Source organism: Lucilia sericata, unplaced genomic scaffold (genome assembly GCF_015586225.1).
Source record: "Lucilia sericata isolate MDLA Ls3-8-SP2 unplaced genomic scaffold, ASM1558622v1 Contig000389F_arrow, whole genome shotgun sequence".
Taxonomy (NCBI): Eukaryota; Metazoa; Arthropoda; class Insecta; order Diptera; family Calliphoridae; genus Lucilia; species Lucilia sericata.
This window is the reverse complement of record NW_023994407.1, coordinates 62,279-83,485: the sequence shown is the minus strand read 5'-3', so window position 1 is coordinate 83,485 and position 21,207 is coordinate 62,279. Positions and strand designations below refer to the sequence as shown.

The 21,207-nt window shown below is 30.5% G+C and overlaps 1 protein-coding gene across 13 annotated transcripts in view; it reads right to left on the bottom strand.

The window, feature by feature from the left end:
* Positions 1–21,207, bottom strand: part of LOC119604403 (alpha-2-macroglobulin-like) — a 54,872-nt gene that overhangs the window by 18,691 nt on the left and 14,974 nt on the right. The window contains exon 5 of one of the 13 annotated variants that reach the window (XM_037956976.1): positions 15,078–15,255. The exons of 5 other annotated variants lie outside the window; for them this stretch is intronic. In XM_037956976.1, coding sequence (XP_037812904.1) covers positions 15,078–15,255 — 178 coding nt within the window. Of the gene's footprint in view, positions 1–2,755; positions 2,916–4,972; positions 5,106–6,202; positions 6,402–7,114; positions 7,236–8,358; positions 8,501–12,176; positions 12,391–12,792; positions 13,010–15,077; positions 15,256–21,207 lie in introns of all 13 variants that reach the window. 7 more of the 13 variants (XM_037956970.1, XM_037956971.1, XM_037956981.1 and 4 more) reach the window with 7 other exon arrangements.

Genomic DNA, 21,207 nt, shown 5'->3' with positions numbered 1-21,207 from the left:
ATTTCAATAGAATGTGGATTCTGAATTAGATGAAAATTTATAATTTCATTTAAAACATAATCCACATTCCACATACCACATTCAATACACATACATAAATCTACTAAACAAAAATCTAATTTTAAATAATAATTAAAGTCTACACTTAAGCTCATGTTATATTCCAATATGTGGATTGTATCTTTAATGGATATAAAAGTTTTTTATAATTAAATATACAATCCACACACATATATACAGTACAAACTCTGTTTAGGTACATATTTAAAAGTTTTTTTTAAGTTCAACACGCAACCATCTTCTGTCATCCGGCGCCGCTGACATCGTGGGACAATAATTTAATGTAAGTGGTGTTGTATTTGTTTTATCTATGTATCTAAATATAATCCACATTAAAAAAAAAAAATCAATTAAGAATACATTAACATCTGATATGAACAATTTTTAAATGTTACTCTAATTTAAATTGCAACAAGTGTTGCCATAGTTTTTATTTGTTTTCTTTGATACCTTCATACTATAATATGAATTGTTCATAATACCTTTTTGTTGGACACCCTACATTATACATACATACAATTTTAATACAATTTTGATATTAAAAAAAAATATCGTTTTAAAATTTTATAATTTTTTTTATCCTTTAATATTCGTTAATATTTTAAATATAATTCATAAATTAACTAATGGTGACCTATTCTTAATACATATTTCACATTTTTAACCATTTGATTTCAAACACATTAATAAATTTTAAATAATATATATTATAATGAATTGAAATATGAAATTTTGAATCTTTTAATTATGAAAGGTGAAGTTAAGAGTATGGGGTATGTAGGATAAGGTTTTGTTTTGTTATCATTTTGTTTTGTTTTGGGCTGACAACAAACTTTAATTCCGTCAGCATGGAGGGTGGGCTCGGGAAAAGTGTAGCGAACGACATCAAAAGCTACACTCTAACATTTTACCACTTCTAGTATACCTTATGGATTATATTTATGTATGGCTACCTAATTTGAAGTCTAGGTAACCAACTACACCAAACCTTTAGAATCGTTACAATATACAATATTATAATAAAATAATTAACTAAATAATTTTTAAAAATTGTCCAAATATTTTATTCAACACCAAATGTATGTTCTGTCATACTTAATACTAAAATATGAAAAAGATGAAATTAAAGGACACAGGTTTAAATGAACATATTTTTGAATGTAATTGAGATATTGGCTTGAAATTTTTTGTAAAGGGTCGAGAATTTCCATATCTAACTAAAAAATGATATTAAGGGATAAATATGGACTAAATTGTTGTAGCTATCTGCGATCCTATTAAAATTTTGATATAAATCATAGTTTTAGAAATTAAACAAATATGTAATATATGACAAAATCTTTATTTATGAACAAAACTCAATGAAATTTTCAACGCTTGTTAAATTTGTCATTTCAAATAAGAATAAGCAAAAAAAAAAAAAATTGAAAAGGTCAAAGGGCATCCCGCAATTCCCAAAAATATGAATGAAAATCCCAAAAATGGAATTTTTTACTTTTTTGCCCATAGGGTCCACATTTCTTTCAGGGCTGGGAAAATACTTTTGGAGTAAATAGAAAACATATTGAGGTTTCCAAAACTGCTTTCAGTTTTCTGATCCCAGCTTTGGGATTTTAGAACATGTCGCCCAAAGTTGAAGTTTTGATAAAAAATAGGTCATATTCGGAAGGACGCAGTGGCAACATTTTTAAAAAATAGGACAAGTTTTTTACGCCAAAGCGTTCTGCGTAAAGATACCTTTTAGAAAACTATAAAATTGTTATATGTTCTTAATAAAAATTTTATTTTATTAATAAAAGAGTTAAGACACATTTTTGGCAAAAAAACGCCAAAAATCTAAAATTTTTTGAATTTTTAAATTAAAAAACGTATATTTTTGGATCTGTAAACAATATTGATCTGAAATTTTTTGTATGTTATTGGAAATTTTGTTGTCTAACTAACAAGAAAAAATTGAGTCCATTTGGTCCAAAATTACGCCCGGTATTCAAAAAAAGGCGGACCAAGGTATGGTAAATTTTGTATCACTAAATTTTTAAATGCCTATAACTCGGATATTATAAGAGATAAGTAGTATGTCCAAGCATGTTTTTTCAAGATCTCGTCGAGCGCTTTCACAAAATATAAAAATCTTTGTATTTGGGCGAAAAACAAAAAAATGGCACGAGTTTAAAAATTTTACATGTCGTAGGTACCCTACTTTGAGCCGCCACCGCGCCGTCCCTGGGGCATCTGCAGGGTTCATCATCAAAACTTAAACTCGAATACTCCTAGGCTACGCTCACGCCAAATTTTATCCCGATCGGATCAGCCGTTTAGAAATGCCAGATTTATTTCCAACAAATTTCCATTCTGCCCCACTGTGGATTGTGTAGAGAGTTGTTCGGTTATTGGTACAATTTCGGTTGGAGCTGCTAAATACATGGGAAATGCTACTTCACCTACAAATTCTTCAAGTCGGATGTCAACTAAATCATGATCTTCTGTAAAAGTTTAATAGTAGTTTTAAACTAAAAAATATTCAATTTTAATAATTAGACTTTAAGTAGCTCCAAAATTGATTTTGAGTTATTTCATAATTGTACTACCAAATGAACAACCGAAATTTCATTACAAATACAAATAAAATTTGAGCACCACATTTGTTAATTACAAAGTAAATCCATTTAATAAAATAAAATTCCCAAAAAATTACTCATTAATCATTTGATAAATCCAAGTTTCTTCAAAATTTTTTCGTATAATTGGCGAATTTTGTTCAGTATGAGGTATATTTTCGGTAGTACTTGGAAAAATTGTTGCCATAACTTCATATTCATAATCTGGTAGCATAGTGATTTCGTATTCAAAATAATCTGTAATAAAAATTTAAAATAATAAAGCTTAAAAGTTAGAAATGATGAAAAATATTGGTGTTCTAAGTCTGCTCATTTAAGTCCTGTTAACGGGTGATTTCAACCATTTCTTAATACCTAGAAATATTAGTTGTAGACTCACAAAAGTATGTATATATACCACCGCCATATAATCTATGGTGATCTAGCCAGTTTAGCCGTCTGTCTGTTGAAAGGACGATACGTCCAAGTTTGTTTGGTATTGAAAATGTTGCCTTAGGTGACTCCATTGAAAAAAATCGGGAAGTATTACTGTAACAGTCATAAGTAACTTAATATATATAAGTCCGTCTTTCAAAATTAACTTTCAATACGAATATAAACATATAATCGTTTATGTCTGTATATATTCTGTGTTATTTCGGTGGGCGCTGGGGTTAAATATGGACTGAACTCTACAAAGAGCGACTATTTTCTTAGAACACCGCATCTCATCTTAATGTAATAATTGCCTGTAAGAGGCCCCCTGAGGCATGTTTCCTTGATGAAAGACCCTTATCTTGGTGTATTGCAATCCCGTTGTAAAGAGGTGCTACCAGTACCTCTAGTCTGCCGGTACTATGAACTAGTGATGTCACTTCATTCCTCTGCTAATCCTTGGTATGATTTGACATGGGGTCTAACCAGAGAACCACATAATCTGGTACTATGGGTGGCCAGTTGCCCGCAGGACTTGTCCTGACTGCTCAGTTTGTTGAGATTCCTTCGGGATCTACGTAGTGGGTGTGGTTTAAACCCAAATTCGCGGGAAGAGTAAGTTGCGGTTAATAGAATGATGCACGGTGAAATCTATATTTCGGGATAGGTTCGTTGCAGTGTCCGAATGACAAGAGATATTCCACAGAGTAGTGACTGTGGGAACAAGCGCTGGAAATGAGTTAGTGTTAATTGTATATGATACAGGATCAATGTAGGAGTATACGGGCCTTGCCAACCCGTATACCTAGAGTAAATGTGTCGGATGTTGTTCTCTTATGAGTGTGTCGGATAAATGAAGAAGCTCACCCAGTGGTTGAAAAGGACTACCGTGAAATAGGCCAACATGGCATTTCGTCATTTCTTGTCTGTAAGGAGCCTTCCCCGGGGGCATGTAACCTTGATGAATCTTTACACATCAAGGTTACATGATCCGTCCTTTCCATGAAATGACTTGACATGGGGCCGAACCAGAGAACAACATAATTTGGTAGCACGGGAACTTTGCCTTGTCCCGGTTATTGAAGATGTCCCTTCGGGGTGCACATGGTTTAAGCCCAAAATCCCGGGGAAGAGATTGTTGGCTAAAAGTCTAATGTACTGTAATAGACTTTATTATTCGGGTTAAGTACTAGTGTGTCGGATGAATGAGAAGTGTGCTGGGTTGAATGGTGATAGACAGCGGAATTTCATCGCTATAATGGTATTTTTGAAACAGTTATGAACGTAAATGTATTTTGCTGAAGAAAACTTTCTGCCCTCTACCTATTGTGCAATTATAAATGGTGTAGTTCTCAAATCGAAAGTGCAAACGAATAAAAAATTATTTAACTACAAAACTTTAATTTTCAGTAATTAGATTTTTAGTCAAAATTTACTAGCGAATGGAATAGCTTACGAATATAACAGCACCTAAGTCTAATATAGATTACCGAAATTCATCTCATGAGTGACGTTCTAGTTTTAGTAATCATAATTGTCTGTAATGGCAATAATGACAGTTAGAAATCTGTAAAGATTTGATATTATATAGTGATAGACATATATAAAATACAACTGATTATTAGATTGAGAAATTTGAATGCATGCAGATGATTTAAAAGGTGGAACCTATAGTTCAAATTTTGACAAAAGTTTTAAATGCATAAAATGACTATAATTCAATTTTATATAACGATTTTATATATACTGTTCATATGCCGATGGCCATAGTAATTTTCAGTTTAAATGATAAATTATTTAATATTATTATGTGACGCTTAAAAACGTCATTTAGCATTCCAATCTAGTTTATTTAAAAATAAGGTTTCAATAATAATTACACATTTTTGCAATCGTATATCCAAGTTTCAGGGAAATTATTGCGTATTACGATGTTCTGATAAACATTCCAGGATTTTCCTGATTTTGTTCGAGATCGTGTTCGAAAACGTAAACCATATTTTTGGCGAAAATCTTGAAAATATTGAGATAAGTGTTTTTTATTGTTATAGTAGATGTAATCGATATAAATATTTTCTTAGACGTTTAAATATTGTTTGTCTAGTTCAACTATAAAATATTCGGTACACCCAGGGAAAAAACGGTAGAAAAGTACCGAAATTGATACAATCGGTTATCAAAAGTGAGCTTACCACGTTTACTAACATTTAGACAACGGATGTGTATAAAATTTAAATAGCACCCAGCTATCATTTTGACAATCACCGCTGTAATTTTGATAACACATCGTTGTCATTGCAACAACGCATTGTTGTCATTTCGATTACGCATTCTGTCATTTCGGCAATTCATCGTTGTGATTTCGACAACAAATCATTGCCATTTCGACAATGCAACGTTCAGTTTGACAACATAGTGTTATCACTTTGGTGACACATTATTATTTTTTGTAGATTTTATAACGTAGTTGTTGTTGGTTTGACAACTATCCGTACATACTTTGACAGCGGATGTTATTAAAAAATTAGTAGCAATTTGGTGTCAATTTGGTACCAAGCGTGTATAATTTTAAAAGGTATTTTTTTCCTCTGTGTTGTTGATAATGTTATGGGAATAATGACTCGTTATAGGACGATCATCACAAGGCCTCGTTATAGGACGATCATCACAAGGCCTCGTTACGATATATGTACATATACCTATGTAACTTATTCATATTGCATTTTAAATAGATATCTGAGGTCTATCCAAATATTGGGTAATATGTATTTATATTTTAAATATCGACATTCGACATTCGACATTCCTCTGCTAGACATTTGTGCAGAGGCTAATCTTCAAAATTACGAACTGTACTTTAATTTAGATAAGTCTGAGACCGATTATTATTTCGAGTAATTTCATAGGTTGTCAATCACAGTGCTATGATTTTAATAAATTCATGATTATTGTTAGTAAATTACTAAAAGCAATAAAGTATGAGTGAAAATTCGTGAACACATACTCCTCTACACCAACTGCATATTAATATCCTTTCGCCGACATTTAAACATTTTTAATCACGGAAACTATTTAATTATTTCTATATATTAAGAAAATTTAAAATTTACTTATTAAGCCCTTGATAAAACCAAATGTCTGCAAAATTACTACGAATTTTAGGAGAGTTTTGATCGGTTGGCGTTAAAGTTTCGGTTATACTAGTTAAAAGTGTTGTATAAATAACAGGGAAAGGTGTTGTAATGATGACGCCTTCAGGTTTGGGACCAGAAGAATAAAAACCATACTCAAATGGGTAATAGAAGTCATCTGTAAGTATTAATAATATTTAGTTTGACAAAATTGAATGAAAATTTTAATTTAATTGATTAATTATTATTTTTTTTAAATATTTAAGAAATTTAAAGCAAATCAAAAATCTAAATCTCCTTAATTTCGTTTACAAATAGTGTATCTGATAAGTAATTCTATACAGGGTAATTGACTCCTACACAGAGGGAAAAAGAAATATACACGCCTGGTACCAAATTGACATCAAACTGTTTATAACTTTCCAATACCATCCGTTGTCAAAGTATATACAACGTTTGTTAACATTTAAACAACGGATGTGTATAAAATTTAGATTTCGACAACGAATTGTTACAACGTTGCGTTGTCAACATTACATAGTATTGTCGTCTGTTTGTATGTATATACTTTGACAACGAATCTTATTGAAAAATTGTAAACTCTTTGGTGTCAATTTGGTACCAGGCGTGTATATTTCCTTTTCCCTCTGTGTAGTAGATTACTTGAATGGGTGACTACTCTATTGTTTACTTTGAAGCACTAAAGTGATGCTTAACCACCTCTCTGTGCATTACTTGGCGACACTAAACAGACGATTGACTTCCTATACTCAGTACAGATATTCAATTCTCAAATGATGTAATATATATAAACTAATTATGATTAAATGCCATTCAAATAGCAGCCAAAACAATCACAAACATATTAGAAAAAATATTATGAAATTTTACATTTTCAACTCTTCAAAAATCCAATTTTCTATGAAATTCTTTCGAATCATAGTTTCAGTGTCGATTTTTTGAACTGTCTGCTTGTCTCCGTTTATTTTGATAGCAATACGACGTTTTAAAACTGAAAAATTTTTAAATTAGTAAATATGTATCAAATGAAATATAACCAGAAAAAACTCGGTAATGACCTGTACTTATATAACCACATACTTTTCAACGACTACTACATACCGTCGTTATTACTTTTAAGTACTCTTTTAATGACTTATATATAATCAGATATGTAAGTACTTAATTTTGAGTTTTCTCGGTAATGACTTGTACTTGTACGACATACTTTTCAATGATTTCTACATACCTTCTGCAATACTTTTAAGTACTCTTATAATGACTTACATATAATGTGATACATAAGTACTTTTTTGACATTTGGAACAGTTTTTTTTTTTTTACAAACACAGAAAGCAAATTGTTTTTCTATGTTGAAACTAATAAAATACCAACCACTTAGGGTAACACCTAGTCACCGACTGCCCAGGTAAGTAGCTATTTTAACATGTGCTTGTCCTACGCGGAAGTCAATCGTCACCCCATAGATTACGAAGAGATAGACAAAAGTCTTAAATGTCCCTCTCTCGCTTACAAAGGGACACTGAAGTGACGATTGTCTTCACCCTTGTTTACAAAGAGTACATTCGTGACGAAAGACGAACTGCTGGGTAACTAAGCAGTGGTGTTGTAAATAAGACAGCGAACTCACGAACAAGAAGTAAAGGTTCGTATTCTGTATGAGCGTTTTTTTAACAAAAAAAACTTTCTAACTCCCTATTTGTAAGTACTTATTTAAGTAGTGATTTGTAAGCGAGCGTCGTAAGTGTTAAAATAATGAGTTAAAAAGCTAATGAATAAGTAATGATCATTACTTTTCAATGTGTTAAAATCAAAAAAAAAAAATTGAAATTTATTTCGAATTTTTTAATAATTAAATTATTAGATATAAAAAGCGTTTTTTAAAAAATGCAATTATTTTAAGTGTAATAAGTCTGATACTTCGTAAATACTTATTATCCTATTATTTACATCGTAAAATTTTCATAACCATCTTGTAATATAAATGTTTATTTGATCTTACACGACATTTTTAGGAGCAAATAACTAATTTAAAAAAATAAATTATTAAATGATAATAAATATAAAAACATAACACCGGCTAAATAATTATCACTTTAAAAAATTCTAATTACATTTTAAAATTGTCGAAAACCCATGAATCTTTAAAATTCTTACGTATTAGCCTTTGTTCCAAATTATACAAAGGTATTGTTTGCTTCATATTAAGGCGATTTTTTAAACTACCGTTACTACATTTTCTGTATATAGGAGATTCTGAAATATAAGAGATTTTGTGAAATTACATATTATACATATATACCGAAATCTTTTGGTAGTGGAGTTATCAGCCGTTTTTGCGATGTTATCTATGCATAGGCGGCATATGTAAAGCAAAAACATAGTAATAACTTGTACTTACTCAACAACTTTCTTTTCAACGACAACTACATACCGTCTGCATTACTTAGAATGAGTTTAGTAATAACTTACACATAATATTATTATGTAAGTGTACTTACTTCTTAGCTTTGGCATATTGTTTTCGAACTTTGTTTTTAACACAAACAAAAAAAATTTTGCTGAAAACTGATAATAGACGTATCCTTGTAGACAATTTTTTTCTCAGAAACAAAACAACTTACTTGACTCCATATATAACTTATATAACTCCCTATATGTAAGCGATCTTGGTAAGTACTTGCCTCCAATGTCATTCCCGTGTTAAAATAATAACTTAAAATGCTATTGTGTAAGTAGGTTTTTGTATTTTCAAATGGAATAAAATCAAAGTCAAACAAATAAGTATGTATAGTTGGGCATGGCGAACCATATGATACCCTACACCAGCTATGAGTATAATTAAAAATACTCATTACTTAATTAAAGCATAAAGCATGTACATTGAAGTTTTCCTTAATTCCAATGTGTTTAAGCAAATTGTGGGTCGAAAACTGATATGAGGACTAGGCTCAAATATGTGCCAATCCAAATAAAATTTGGTTTAGGCCTTTATGTTTATATAGAAGTTAATTATTTCGAATTTCATCGTAATACTAATGTATGTATTAAGTATGTTCAAGTCATTTTCTGAGGGGAGGTCCGGGTATCCGGTAATAATGTACCGATTTCGACCGTTTTTTCGTCCAAATTTCATCCAATTTTACATGGATTGAAACTGAGCAAAATCAGTTCACATCGGGAAAAGTTATCAATCAAAATTTAAAACAACTCCGAATAAAATAAGCATTTTTTACACATTCTAAAGTAATTTTCTCGAAAACTATGCAAGATAATTTCATGAAAGTCATCATACATTTATCTCTACACAAGATCTTGCTGAAAATTGCCAGAATCGGTCCATAATTTCATATACCTCCCATACAAAAGTACATATTCCCGGAAAATTCGTTTTTTGTTAATAACTTCCGTCATAGTATTGATATCTTCACAAAATTTTACAAATTAAAATCATATGTCAATTGAATTCTTTGAGAGATAAAATTTTCTGGATCGGTCCATAATTGGACATAGCTCCCATACAAGGTCCCCTCCCGAAAATCACTGAAACTCGCATAATTCATTACTAAATTAAGATATCCATATAAAATTTGGAATAAGTATTGCTCATATGCACAGAAATATTACTATGCAATTTTTTTCCGATCGGTCCATAATTGGTCATAGCTCCCATACAAGGTCCCCTCCCGGAAATCACTTAAACACACATAACTCATTACTAAATTAAAATATCCATATAAAGTTTGGTACAAGTATAGCTCTCACATATAGAAATATTACAATGAAATATTTTCCGATCGGTCCATAATTGGTCATAGCTCGCATACAAGGTCCCCTCCCAAAAATCACTTAAACGCACATAACTCAGTACAAAATATTGATATCCATACATTTAGCACAAATATTGCTCTTATATACATAAATTACACTATAAAATTGTTTTGCAATCGGTCCATATTTGGTCATAGCTCTCATACTAGGTCCCCTCCAGAAAATCACTTAAATGCACAATATTCATTGACAAATAATGATATAGATACAGAATTTTGAAATTTTGTCTTTATATACATAATTGGTCATAGCTCCCATACAAGGTCCTTTTACGAAAATCTCTTAAACGCACATTACTCATTACCAAATAAAGCTATTGATACAAAATTTAGCACAAATATTAGTTTGGTATACAAAAATTCTATTTCAAGATTTTTTCACGATCGGTCCATAACATGGGTGCGGTCGGTCCCATACAAGTGTCCCTTCAGAACATCACTTGAACACTCATTACTTATTACTAAATTACGATATAGATACAAATTGGAATTGTAATTTAAGACATGAGAAAACTTATTTCTACAAATATTTGATCAATTAAAAAGTATTAATATAAAAGTAGCTGGTGGAGGGTATTTAAGATTCGGCTCAGCCGAATATAGCACTCTAACTTGTTGTGAATATTACATATTTTTTTTAAATAATGTATACTTTTCACATACACATATAAAAAACAAGTGAGAGTGTTATATTCGGCTGTGCCGAATCTCATATACCCACCATCAAACCGTATGCCTTAAAAGGAATGCTTCCTATAAACGTCAGGGTGATTTACTCATCAAATTAACTGAAGAGGACCTTATATGAGAAATAGGGTTAATTATTGACCATTAAACGAATAATGAGCATTAAAGTCATTTTCTGAAGGGGAGCTTATATGGGACCGATCCACATAAAATTTGGTTAAGAGATTTTGGTTAGCCAGGAACTTACTTGGGTCGAATTTCATCGCTTTATTCGTATTTTTAAGCCAGTAATGATCGTTTAAGTAATTTTTTTAAGGGAACCTTATATGGGGAGTAGGTTCAATTATGGACCGATCCACATAAAGTTCGATAGAGAGATTTTGGTTTCATTGAAACTTATGTGTGTCGAATTTCATCACTATACTCGTAATTTTAAGCCAGTAATGAGCGTTAAACTCAATTTCTGAAGGGTACCTTATATTGGGGGTAGGGTCAATTATGAACCGATCTTCATAAAATTTGGTAGGGAGATTTTGGATCATAAGGGACTAACTTACGTCAAATTTTATTGTAATACTCGTATTTTTAAGCCAGTAATGAGCGTTGAAGTCATTTTTTGAAGGGGAGCTTATTTGATAGAGAGATTTTGGATCATAAGAAACTTATTTATGTCGAATTTCATCGCTATACTAGTACTTTTAAAACAAATATGACCATTAAAGCTTTTTTTCGGGGGTCCACTTGTATGGGGGCTATCCGAAAACGTGGACTGATATTGCCCATTTTCAATACCAAAAAACCTTACCTATAGAGAATATTTGTGGAAATTTGCAATCCTCTAGCTCGTTTCGTTTCAACAGACAGACAGACAGACAGACAGACATACGGACGAACGGACAGACATGGCTAGATCGTCTTAGAATTTAATAAGGACCCAGAATATATATATTTATTTGTGGGTTAATGATCAATATTCGATGTGTTACAAACGGAATGACAAAATCAATATACCCCCATCGTTTTTGATAATGGGTATAAAAATTACATAAAACGATGAAAGATTAAAAAGGTCAAACTAGTACTTAAAACAAAAGTGAAAATAGGCGGCAGTTCAAAGATAATTTAAAATAAACTAGTAGTAGAAGACATTTCCAAGTCGTAAAAAATATACTAGGTAGCGATTAAAAAAGCAAATAGCCAAAATTATTCAAATAAAAGTAAAAATCAATTGAAACCTAGTGGTAATTTGAAAACCCCGTTAAAAAAAGACGAGCTTATAGCAAATATTAGTAACAACAAATACTAAATAATGTTGCCCCATAATTAGTAACAGTTAGCAAATACTTAATGACAAATATTAACTCTATATATATGTATAACCAGTAATTCTTTTTAAATCAGAAGTTTTTTCGTACTTATTTAAATTATTGAAAATCCAGTTTTCATTAAATTTTTTACGTATTTTTGGTTCTGGACTCGAGCTGGATAGTGAAGCTGAACCAGCAGGCAGGATCCAGGCGCCAGCCAATACTGTTTGTGTTACACCTGTTATTCCTACAGATTCAAGTGGTCTAGGTCCCGTTCCCAATGGTAGGAAAAAGGGTCTATTAAAATATATGGGGTAATCGTCTGAAAAAAATTTAATTTTTATGTTTGAATACTAGATGTTGTTTTAAATTTCTACTTAATTGAATGGCCTTTAACTGGATTTTTAGATTACTAAATTTTTCTTAAAAATTTTATACTTAGTAAGAAGTTACATTTGGATGTTTCATAAGTGAAATTGATTAACTCTGTCAAACAGTTATACTGTTGCTATGCACTAGCCCCTTTTAGCTATACCGACGACGATTTCGTGATTTAGTGTTAGATTTTATTACAAAAAATCTAATGCAAATACTTTTTAAAATATGAAATTAAAAATCATGAAAATAAATCATGAAATTAAATGGAAATGCTATTATTATTAACACGTTCACAAAATTGTTAACGATGATTAGTGATATATTCCCATTTCATAGATTGTCGTACTTATTTATATTGTTATAGATCCAATTTTCTATAAATTCTTTGCGTAGTTTTGGTTCTATACTGGAACTAGATGACATTGCATTTACACTGGAATGACCAGTTGGTGCAAATTGCGGCTGTGGTAGTCTAAGGGTATGAGCTCCACCTCTGTATGATACAGTTCTACGGTTATTAATAGGCATAGGTCGTAAGCGGTTATAATATCTACGTGGATGATCTGAAAAATTTTTTACCGAATTTTATGTTAATACCAACATATTAATGTGATTGATTCTATGGAGCATAACTTATGAGGTCAATTATGGATCGATCGTCTTAAAATTTTGTAGAGTGCCAGCATGAAAAATTCAGTACTATAGTACATTTTCAGTACTTTTTGATATCGAAAAAAACTGCTATCCTACTACGCCATTTTTGGTACTTTTCAATGGACCTCTAGACCCTACTCTATATAGTATGATCTATTGTCTATGCTATAGTCTAGTATAGGTCTAGTCTATAGTATAGTTGATAGTCTAGGCTATAGTCTAGTTGATAGTCTAGTCTATAGTCTAGTTGATAGTCTAGTCTATAGTCTAGTCTATAGTCTAGTCTATAGTCTAGTCTATAGTCTAGTCTATAGTCTAGTCTATAGTCTAGTCTATAGTCTAGTCTATAGTCTAGTCTATAGTCTAGTCTATAGTCTAGTCTATAGTCTAGTCTATAGTCTAGTCTATAGTCTAGTCTATAGTCTAGTCTATAGTCTAGTCTATAGTCTAGTCTATAGTCTAGTCTATAGTCTAGTCTATAGTCTAGTCTATAGTCTAGTCTATAGTCTAGTCTATAGTCTAGTCTATAGTCTAGTCTATAGTCTAGTCTATAGTCTAGTCTATAGTCTAGTCTAGTCTATAGTCTAGTCTATAGTCTAGTTATAGTCTAGTCTATAGTCTAGTATAGTCTGCTATAGTCTAGTCTATAGTCTAGTCTATAGTCTAGTATATAGTCTGTCTATCATCTAGTCTATAGTCTAGTCTATAGTCTAGTCTATAGTCTAGTCTATAGTCTAGTCTATAGTCTAGTCTATAGTCTAGTCTATAGTCTAGTCTATAGTCTAGTCTATAGTCTAGTCTATAGTCTAGTCTATAGTCTAGTCTATAGTCTAGTCTATAGTCTAGTCTATAGTCTAGTCTATAGTCTAGTCTATAGTTAGTCTATAGTCTAGTCTATAGTCTAGTCTATAGTCTAGTCTATAGTCTAGTCTATAGTCTAGTCTATAGTCTAGTCTATAGTCTAGTCTATCGTCTAGTCTATAGTCTAGTATATAGTCTGTCTATCATCTAGTCTATAGTCTAGTCTATAGTTAGTCTATAGTCTAGTCTATAGTCTAGTTATAGTTAGTCTTAGTCTATAGTCTATAGTCTAGTCTATAGTCTAGTCTATAGTCTAGTCTATAGTCTAGTCTATAGTCTAGTCTATAGTCTAGTCTATAGTCTAGTCTATAGTCTAGTCTATAGTCTAGTCTATAGTCTAGTCTAGTCTATAGTCTAGTCTATAGTCTATAGTCTAGTCTATAGTCTAGTCTATAGTCTAGTCTATAGTCTATAGTCTAGTCTATAGTCTAGTCTATAGTCTAGTCTATAGTGTAGTCTATAGTCTAGTCTATAGTCTAGTCTATAGTCTAGTCTATAGTCTAGTCTATAGTCTAGTCTATAGTCTAGTCTATAGTCTAGTCTATAGTCTAGTCTATAGTCTAGTCCATAGTCTAGTCTATAGTCTAGTCTATAATCTATAGTCTATAGTCTAGTCTATAGTCTATAGTCTAGTCTATAGTCTAGTCTATAGTCTAGTCTATAGTCTAGTCTATAGTCTAGTCTATAGTCTAGTCTATAGTCTAGTCTATAGTCTAGTCTATAGTCTAGTATAGTCTTGTCTATCATCTAGTATATAGTCTTGTCTATCATCTAGTCTATAGTCTTGTCTATAGTCTAGTCTATAGTCTTGTCTATAGTCTAGTCTATAGTCTAGTCTATAGTCTAGTCTATAGTCTAGTCTATAGTCTAGTCAATAGTCTAGTCTATAGTCTAGTCTATAGTCTAGTCTATAGTCTAGTCTATAGTCTAGTCTATAGTCTAGTCTATAGTCTAGTCTATAGTCTAGTCTGGGCGTTGCTTACCAATATACCGAAATATAATTTTACAAACTACTATTTACAAAAAGATTAGTTATAGCAAACTATATTAAATATTAACTAAATAAAGCTTTTTGGTGGCAGCAAATATTATACATATGTATGTAGATAGACCAACCTAAAATTTTTGCCCGTATTCCAAATCCAAATTTCCATAAAATTTTTACGTTCTATGATATATAGAGTTTCTGATTGTGCTGAAAGAATCTGATTATTAAAAGAATCGGTTTCATCTTCCGAAATGAATTCTTCTACGTCTTCTTCTTCATAATCTAAATCTTCGTCAGAACGTTGGGCTAAAAAAGCGGATTTATGAGTGAAAATTATGAAATGATTTCGAAAATATACATAAAATTAATGAACTATAATTTTAAATACATACTTAAAATTCTGTCTTAATATTAGTTAGTATGAGTTGTATAGATATTTTTAAGTTTTAAGAATACATAAACTATTGAACTGAATCAAAAAGATTCAACTCAATCATTTAGTAATATACTTGGAGGTGAATACAATATTCATTGTGGTTTTCTGATACAAGCAATATATTTTATTATTGCTCCATAATTAGCATATTAATGGATATTTAAGTGAAACTTTTTAAAAATAAATCATTATATATTCATAGCCTACGTAGACCTACTCTTAAAACAATCAACTTAATACTTATTAAATATAATTAGAATTGACACATTAAATATACAGTATTGTTCGAAATTGAATCAACTTTTTCCTTATAAAATAGTCAAAGCCATATACATAATCATGTTCAAATTGATTTATGCAAAATTTTTTCGGTTTTGAAAATAGGAAATATTGCTTCATGATTTCATTCCTATATAAGGTCCCTTCAGAAAATTGCTTAAACGCTTATAACTGCCTTAAAAAAAAAAAACAGATATCTATATCGAAAAACATTAACATAAAGAAGTTTTATTAGAAAATCTTTATGTGTTATTTTTTTGGCTCATAATAATGTCCCTTTTAGGGTTCAATAGAATATTTTACGATTGGATGAAATCGAAAGCCAAATAACGCATATCTTTTTTGGGGTAGGTTTTAATATACCTTTAACTCAGAGAAAATATTTCTTAATGAATTTATTCTATATGACTTTGAGGTACGTATTTTTCAGACCATGTATCCTCATTATAAGGAAATGTGCCTGTGAGGAAGTAGTAAGTCTCTTACCTCCTAATGACAACGAAATTACATTAGAGTTGATAAAACATTTGACCTATTTGAACATGATTTTCAAAGAGACAATGTGACATTTTCCCGCGATACCAATAGTGTTTTGAAAAGTTACCAAGGATGATCTGATCCTCAAAAATGGTGTGTAGTTACCGGTTGGTCTAATGATTTGTATTGACCTCTATAGTTTGCTTCACAGTAAACATCTTTAGGATCCCAATGCAAACGCTTTTAATCCCGATAACTTTCTTACTTCCAATGTCGCAAAAAGGCAGCCATTTGCATATATACCGTTTACCGAGGGCCAAAGATCTTGTATTGGTAAGTCGATAAATATGATGCATTTTGGGGGAATATATACAATTCAAGCATGTTTATATACTATAGTCTGGACAAGACTAGACTATAGCCTGGCATATAGACTATAGTCTGGACTATATTCTGCACTATAGACTAGTCTATAGGCCAGGCCACAGTCTTGTCCAAAATCCAGACTATAGTCTATTCTATAGTCCAGGCTATAGTCTAGTCTATAGTCTACACTATAGTCAGGATTTTAGACAAGACTATAAACTGGACTGTACTATAGACTGTGGACTATACTGTAGTCTGGACTATATACTAAACTATAGTCTGAACTATAGACTAGACTATAGACTGAACTATTGACTAGACTATAGACAAGACTTTCCTCCAGACTATTCTAGTCTGTACTTTAGACTGTAGACTAAACTTCATTGTGGTGTATAGTTTTTGGAACTATAGACCGAATATATATATATATATATATATATATATATATATATATATATATATATATATATATATACACTAGAGATTACTAAATAGTGTGGTCTATATTCTAAAGACTAGACTATAGTGTGAACTACAGACTAGACATTAGTCTGAACTGTAGACTAGACTATAGTCTGGGCTATATATTTGACTTTAGTCTGTCTAGCCTCTATATTAGTCTTGAGTCTTGCACTATAGATTATAGTATGGACTATGACTAAACTTTTCATATACATATGTACATACAATTTACTACATGAAAGAATGTCCTGAAACAAATATTGCAAATTGAAATTCTCAAATGGTAGATAAGTACTTAACCACAAAAATAACTTTTTTAAGTTCCAAACAAATTAGTAACAAATAGCAAACACTTAATAATATTGTTCCGTACTAGTTTTCAACAAATTCTTTACGTATTTTTGGTTCTGGACTAGTGCGTTTATGATAAAACTAGACCGGTACCGCTAGCAAACGCAATAGTTGGTTATGGCAGACCAAGTAGTGTAGTACTTGCAATTCTCACAGAGTCAAGAGATATATAACCCATTTCAGAAGGTAAAAACATAGGACTATGAAAATATATGTGAAAATCATCTAAAAAATATGTTTTAAATGTACACAAATAACATATTTCCATGGTTTAGTTTGAGTTATTTATTATCTGGTAATATTCCACTAGTAATTTGACAGATGAACGGACATAGCTACATGGGTCGACTTTCTTAGAATCTTGCATGTAAGTATATACAACTAAAAATTCGATATGTTAATCATGCGAATTATTTTATTGGTGGATATGAAAATTAATGGAATTGTTATTAAGACGATAAAGCTAGTTTTTTTCGTGGTTATTAGTAATTAGCATAATTTAAGCATGTTCGTACTTATTTATATTGTTATAAATCCAGTTTTCAACAAATTTTGTGCGGGTTTTTGGTTTTTTACGGTATGTAGGAAGTAGTGCTGTTAAAGTATTGAGTAGTGGGTATCGAGTATCGAGTATTTGCCCTATTTTTTGGGTACTCAATACTAAAAAGTAGTTACTCAATACTTTCAGACTTGTATATGGATTTAACTTATTTAAATTTAACGGCTATGATGTGAAAAAATACAGCTCTAAAATCTAATATAGACCATATCATTATTAGAAATGCAACTCTTAGCAATATCAAATCAATGTAAAAATAATTTAAACACTGCAATAATAGTTAAAAACTTACAAATATTTATCGACGCTATCTAAAAAAATAAAATGTCTCAAAAGAGGTGTGATGTCTGGTCTAACTTTACTTAAAAAAAGGAAAAATTCCTCGTTTTTAATTTAAAATAAAACCGTTAAAAGTATCGAGTAGTATTGAGTACCCAAACGAAAAGTATTGAGTAGTATTGAGTAATCAAAAGTAGTAGAATATTACAGCACTAGTAGGAAGACTACTTGATGATAAATGTGCTTGAGGAAGGCCATGATATTTCAGTCTAAATGGATTTATTCTTTGTCAACTTAGATCAATTCGTCCTATACTGGTATAAACATACATATAATGTCTTAAATCTGAAAAAATCGTGATATTGTATTATCGACCTATGCAAGTATTGTATATAGATAGTAAATCAAGTTACATAACACATTCGATATTAGTACAACATTTATAAACATTCTAGTGATATTGGCAGAAGGGCCATTTTATAGGTAGAGAGTGTTTTATGGGCGCTCTGGCCGATTATGGATACCGATCGACTTAGAATCACTTTCTGCCCGTGTGTAAACCTTATGTTAAGTTATAGGCCACAATTATCAATATATTTTGATGAAATGTTGACTACATATATGTAAGTGTTTTCCGTCGCAAGCCTATTGAAATGGTTGAAATCGGTAAATTATTCCACTTAGCCGCCATACAACCGGAACTTCCAATTAGGGCTGTTTAGTTCATAACTACAACAAATATACTAGTGTCTCTTCAGAAATCGGAACAACTAAGTTTATGTAAGCATAAGTTACATTGCCGAATATAGGATTGCCCTATAATTGATCCTTAAAGCCTTAAAATATATAAATTCCTTAAAATCTGTACTACTACTTATTGATACTTCTCTGTATTTTCCAGTAATTAAAATTTCGGTTCAATTTAATTGCAATAAGTGTAGCGAAGCACTCAGAGTAATCTAATTTGTTTATTATAGTTTTCTAATTTAAATTATGTATTTAAGTTCGAACTTCGAACATGTCGTGTACGTAAGTTAAATATAATTTGAATTGACACATTCAATGTACAGTATTGTACAAAATCTAAACAAATTTTCCTTATGAAATAATTAAGTTTACATACTCTCATCGATCTTTGAACGTTTCTCTTTGCTAAAAGATATTTAGACGTTTCAAGAATTGAGGTATCCATAAATGACTACAATTATTTTGGTTTCAATTAATACTGTAAATATTCATATTAAGTAATATCAGTAATTAATATCTCATGTAAAAATAATTGTAAATTATAAAAAGTCTTAATGAGCTATAAAATAATAAATCAATAATATCGAAGGAAATGTACAAAAGCGCAAAATTACAAATGATATAAAATTAATAAGGGTTTTCATTTAAACCCTTAAATTTCCCATATATGCACATGGGCAAGTTTATTCGACTTGTTTCATGAAACTCCTGTTCAAAATCTGTTCAATTACAATATTTGTAAATATTTTAAAACAATATGAAACGAAATTAAAAACTAAAAAACGAAAATAATTTAAACAAAAATTTATAAAAAGATATGTTTAAAATGCGAATATTCAAGTCTATAAATTCAAAAGTGACCAATACTGACTGGAGTTATTAAATGCACAATGAGACTGTTCAAGTTTGCCAGTCTAAATCGTCTCTCAAACTTACAAGTGTTGTACAAATCAAATCCCATAGAATTTGTGACAATTTAATTGGGAGAATGGAAACATGCAAGGTTGCACAGTTTTCGAGGGTTTTGAACGTTTTAATGAAATCCTTTATATTTTTTTCTGGAAATAAATTGAAAATAAATTTCGCTCAGCCAGGAAGTATGTGAAGTGAACATATCGTTACCCAAATTAGATCGAAAATGTTATTTGGTTCAAATCATAGATACATTTTTATTAAAAACAAAAAGTACTTTTGTATGGAAGCATCCATCCATTTATCCATCCATTTATCCATCCATTCATCCATCTATTCTATCTATCTATCTATCTATCTACTATCTATCTATCTATCTATCTATATCTATCTATCTATCTATCTACTATCTATCTATCTATCTATCTATCTATCTATCTATCTATCTATCTATCTATCTATCTACTATCTATCTATCTATCTATCTATCTATCTATCTATCTATCTATCTATCTATCTATCTATCTATCTATCTATCTATCTATCTATCTATCTATCTATCTATCTATCTATCTATCTATCTATCTATCTATCTATCTATCTATCTATCTATCTATCTATCTATCTATCTATCTATCTATCTATCTATCTATCTATCTATCTATCTATCTATCTATCTATCTATCTATCTATCTATCTATCTCTATCTATCTATCTATCTATCTATCTATCTATCTATCTATCTATCTATCTATCTATCTATCTATCTATCTATCTATCTATCTACTTCTATCTATCTATCTATCTATCTATCTATCTATCTATCTATCTCTATCTATCTATCTATCTATCTATCTATCTATCTATCTATCTCTATCTATCTATCTATGAAAAACCAATTTAAAGGCATTGGCTTTCTTTGCCTAAATAAGCGCACGTAACATATGTAAATAGCGACTCAAAAATCGAATCTGAGTCGATCAGATCAATATTTTATTGTGTTCCAAACATTAGCACAAACCCATAATACGTTCACCACTATAGTGATATAATTTATATATTTTTATTGTTTTGGTAATGGGTATAGGAATGGTATGGAAATTTAACTATATAATTGTTGTAAATTTTAATGTAAATTAGTTAATATAGGGTTAATTATTTACTAAAGTGTTATTATTTACAATAAATTGGATTTAATTATATTACGCATTAAGGAAGGAAACCAAACAGTTTAAATGAAAAATTTTATTTCTTTCAATCATATCGATCTGAAGAGGTTTTATGGTACCAATAAGCATTCCATTGCTAGATATTCTTTTGGCAAAAATAAGTGATCTGTAATCAATGGAATATATTTCAGTACCTATAAAAATATGTAGTTCAAACAGTT